General features: G+C 33.4%; 1 protein-coding gene across 1 annotated transcript; it reads left to right on the plus strand.

Annotated features, from left to right (window-relative positions):
• Nucleotides 1–2,800: 2,800 nt before the first annotated feature.
• LOC111372793 (protein transport protein Sec61 subunit beta) lies at nt 2,801–3,566 on the plus strand. Its single transcript, XM_022995200.1, has one exon. It carries the CDS (start codon nt 2,931–2,933, stop codon nt 3,249–3,251), a length of 321 nt encoding a protein of 106 aa, XP_022850968.1. The 5' UTR covers nt 2,801–2,930; the 3' UTR covers nt 3,252–3,566.
• Nucleotides 3,567–3,932: the final 366 nt, after the last annotated feature.

A 3,932-nucleotide genomic window follows, 5' to 3' on the forward strand; every position in this document is an offset into this window, starting at 1 on the left:
AACACATTAACTTGCATTTAGCATAATTTAATTTAGTTTAGTTAATTTATTCATAATTGCACGAGTAGATTATTTTAGTTATAATTTAGTCACAAACAAACACATCACTTTATTATTATTTCGATTAAGGTCCGATATTTAAAATCGAACTAAATCAATACCTGTGCGACGATATTTCGACTCAAATTCACTTTATTACTTATTAACAAATTGTACACTTGTGGTGATTTTAATTCAAAAGGTAAGGCGATGTATATTCCATCAAGTTCGGGAGCCTTAAAAGGTCCCACACTAAATATGGCTGCACAGATTTTGCATCTCATTCGCTTTACTCCCCAAATATTTATGGTTCGGTCACAGCAATAAAGACCATACTAAGGTTCTCTCATAAAGTAATATTTGTAAGTAATTAATGCCAGAGGCCCCCAGCCCAGAGTATTCCATCTTCATATTTTCATTGCACCCAATGGGCTCGCGTTTAGTCCCTACCTGATCATGGTACATATTGGACAAGTTGTATTCATCTATTTTATCGCCTACTATTTGAAGAGATTTGATTGGACGAATTATCTGTTTCAAAGAAAAAAGTTCTAAATATATCTACATAATCAATCCATTACTTCATCGACGCTATCTTATCCTCAAGTTGAACAAATCATGACTAGCTAAATGTTACTGCACAAGTTTTGAAATTATCAAATCAAAAATAAAATATCATTACTTATCGGTAGATTAACTTTTTTTTTATTGCCTTATTGTCCTAGTCTTTAGGTAAGTTAATAAATTGTATTTATTTTATTTAGGTACATGGCTTGTTTTTGACCCCGTCAAATTGAAGTTTGTTTCACATTTACCTAGTCTTTAGCATTTTATCAGGAGTTAGTGGCTGCATATATTGTTGGTTTTCAGCTCTATAAATAAAGCATGTTACTGTGAATCACTTCATTGATTTCTTAGAGCAATAAAGTTTACTTTCCTGTTTCTAAATTATCATGTGGTTCGTAGTAGAGTAGGCGATGCAATCTAGGTGTTGGCGTTTGTGGTGGTGGTGGTGTTGTTAGATCGACAGTTGCGGTGGTTTTTGTTGATACAGGCAGATGTGGTGGTGCTGGAGATGGATTGGGGATTTTATTTATTTTATATATTTATTATTAACTAAATCGATTGTGGGGCGGGGTGGAGTGGGAATGGGGAGTTGCTGTGACCAATTATTTGGTTGATTATAATCATAAATTAGTTAATATGTGATCAAAAAATAATTTGTGACCAATTATTTGATTGATTGACCAATAAATTGGTTGATTTTTAATCAATAGTTAATATTTTGTCCTAAATGTGATTGTGACTTACATTTTACTAAATTGTGATCGAGAAATTCCTTGTGATCGATTCATTTGATAATTTTTTACCATTAAATAAGTTGTAACTTATGAAATTTATGGTTTGTGATTGATGAATAAATTGTGGCTTATAAAATTTTTGATCTGTGATTTAGAATAATTTGTGACCTATAAGTTTTTTAAATTTTGACAAAGAAATAATTTGTCACTTGTAAAATTTTTGATCTGTAACCTAGAAATAATTTATAACCAACTAATTTGATAATTTTTGACGAAATTGTATAGATTTGTGATCTTAATATACTTAATTAGTACAATATTTTTTAATTAATAATTTCATAAATAGAATTTAATTATATTTGATATTTGAAACTTTAAACCTTATTTTATAATTTTGAAATGGCTCATAATTAATTTCTTAGATATGAATTTTTTCCATTTATGTATTTCTTTTTGTCTATTTTCTTATTCGTACGAAGTGAACACATAATGCGTAGAATTTTTATTCTTCTGCAGTTGTACTTTTTATGAACTGGCACCCACCATATCTAAATTCTCAAGAACAATGCCTTTACAAGGAAAATTTTTAAATATTAAAATCCGAAGAAATTTGTAAAAAAAGTTTGAAAAATGCTAGATTTTATTTTCCTAATTCTGGAGCATATTGTCATTTTCCTTAATTTGGAGCATACAATACGAATCTCAAGACTCGACTTTTAACCCCATCACTGCCTCTGCCTCTGGCCGTACTTCCAATTTTAAACCATATTTTTACATTCGGTACCCAAACTTCCGAATTTGTTTCCATCCGCACCTTCAAAAAAACTAAAGGTATATTAATTTTTTATGCAATATATGAATTTCACTAACATCAAGTATTATGTCTTTTAAGTTAGTTATTATGCATTGTATTTTACCAGCTGCAAAAACATACTCCTTCCGTCCCATTTATATAAGATTGTTTTGTTTTTCATACAGATTAAAAAATCTTATTTAATATTATTAATTTGTCTGACGTGAAGTGGAGGGAGAGAAATATCAATCATTAAACTCTTGACCTCAGTTACGAAAACAACAATCTTTAACCAATCGAGACTAGAAGAATTAATACTTAATTTTCATTTTTATATAATTGCATTATAGATAAAATAGTTGGTTAACACCAACTCAATTTTGGGTCCTCTACTCGTTTTCACACGAAATTTGTGTATTTCTTTTAGTCGTGCTTATATATAATTTATTATCTTATTCGTACAAACACCTCAAAAATAAAAGAAATGAACACCTTCACGACAAATTTTTTTTTTCGAAAAATTCGTCTACAATTCTACTTGTTATGATCAGGCCATCCACCATATCTCATTTCTCAAGAACAATGCCTCTAAAAGAAGAAGAAAAGAGAAGGGAAATTTTAAATTATTAAAAAAACTGGAGAAATTTGTTAAAAAAAAAAAAAAAAATTGTTTCAAAAATTCCATTTTCCTTCCTCATCAAAATTCTCTCTGACGCTGACGGCACACAGATCTAGTTCCTGATACTTATAGAAACTTCTCTGGAATTCTTAATACGACTCGCTCTCTCTATGTCACCATGGCTCGAGGATCCTCCCAGTCGCAAGCTTCTTCTGGTCCCACGTCCCGCCCGGGCACCATGACCCCGCGTGGGTCGGCTGCCGTCACTGCCGGCATGCGCCGCCGCAGGCTGGGCGGCGGCTCATCATATTCCACCTCCTCTGGCGTTCGCGGAGGAGCATCCAGCAGCAACATGCTGAGGTTTTACACTGACGATGCACCGGGACTGAAGATCAGCCCCACTGTGGTCCTTGTCATGAGCCTCTGTTACATCGGGTTCGTCACTGCGCTCCACGTCTTCGGAAAGCTGTATCTTCACAATTCTGGACCGAGTTCCTGATTCTCACAGGTCGTTACGTCACTAGCTTGGATCCTGGAAACCGGAGCTGCTTGTTTGGTGAACATTAATAATTCTGTGTGCTACGTTATGTTTTTAGCTCTTGTAGATAAAAGAGGATAAGTGCTTTCGCGTTTCTTTCTGTTTTGATGTTAATATACTTTCGGACATAAATCTTAGTTCAAATACTTTCGTAGTACCAATTAATGGTTCTACTAATTTGAGTACATTGCATTTTGATGTTGTGCATTTGGCATTTTAATCCTTTTAACTAGATGAATTATGTTGAGTTATTGTTGGGTTTTGCTACCCAGTGAATCCTGAATTATAATGTAAACGTCTGATTGAATTTCATACGCATCGGCTTATGTGTGAAATTGTTACCGACAACTAAGTCCAAATGCTCGACTCGAGAACAACGTAGTCGTTGAAAGTAGCTCAAGAAATTAATGCGACTCACGGTCCATATATATTTACTTATTGAATGGTTTGAATCTTGATCCATTTAACCATTTTATTGGTCCAACTAAAGCCTCACGTATCCTATATATATTCTGCTTTTGACCTAGGCGTTTAGTAAGTGATTTGTGTATAAAAAGAGAGAAAAACGTGGCCGTTGAGAGAGAGAATTCAGCAGCCTGTTTTGGTGCAAAAAACATGTGGCTTCTCCTTTGATTTTGGTCA

The sequence above is a fragment of the Olea europaea genome, unplaced genomic scaffold (genome assembly GCF_002742605.1).
Source record: "Olea europaea var. sylvestris unplaced genomic scaffold, O_europaea_v1 scaffold1031, whole genome shotgun sequence".
Lineage (NCBI taxonomy): Eukaryota > Viridiplantae > Streptophyta > Magnoliopsida > Lamiales > Oleaceae > Olea > Olea europaea.

Excerpts from the sequence above, each read along its gene's own strand:
- LOC111372793 (XM_022995200.1), top strand. The coding sequence starts at position 2,931 with ATGGCTCGAGGATCCTCCCAGTCGCAAGCTTCTTCTGGTCCCACGTCC.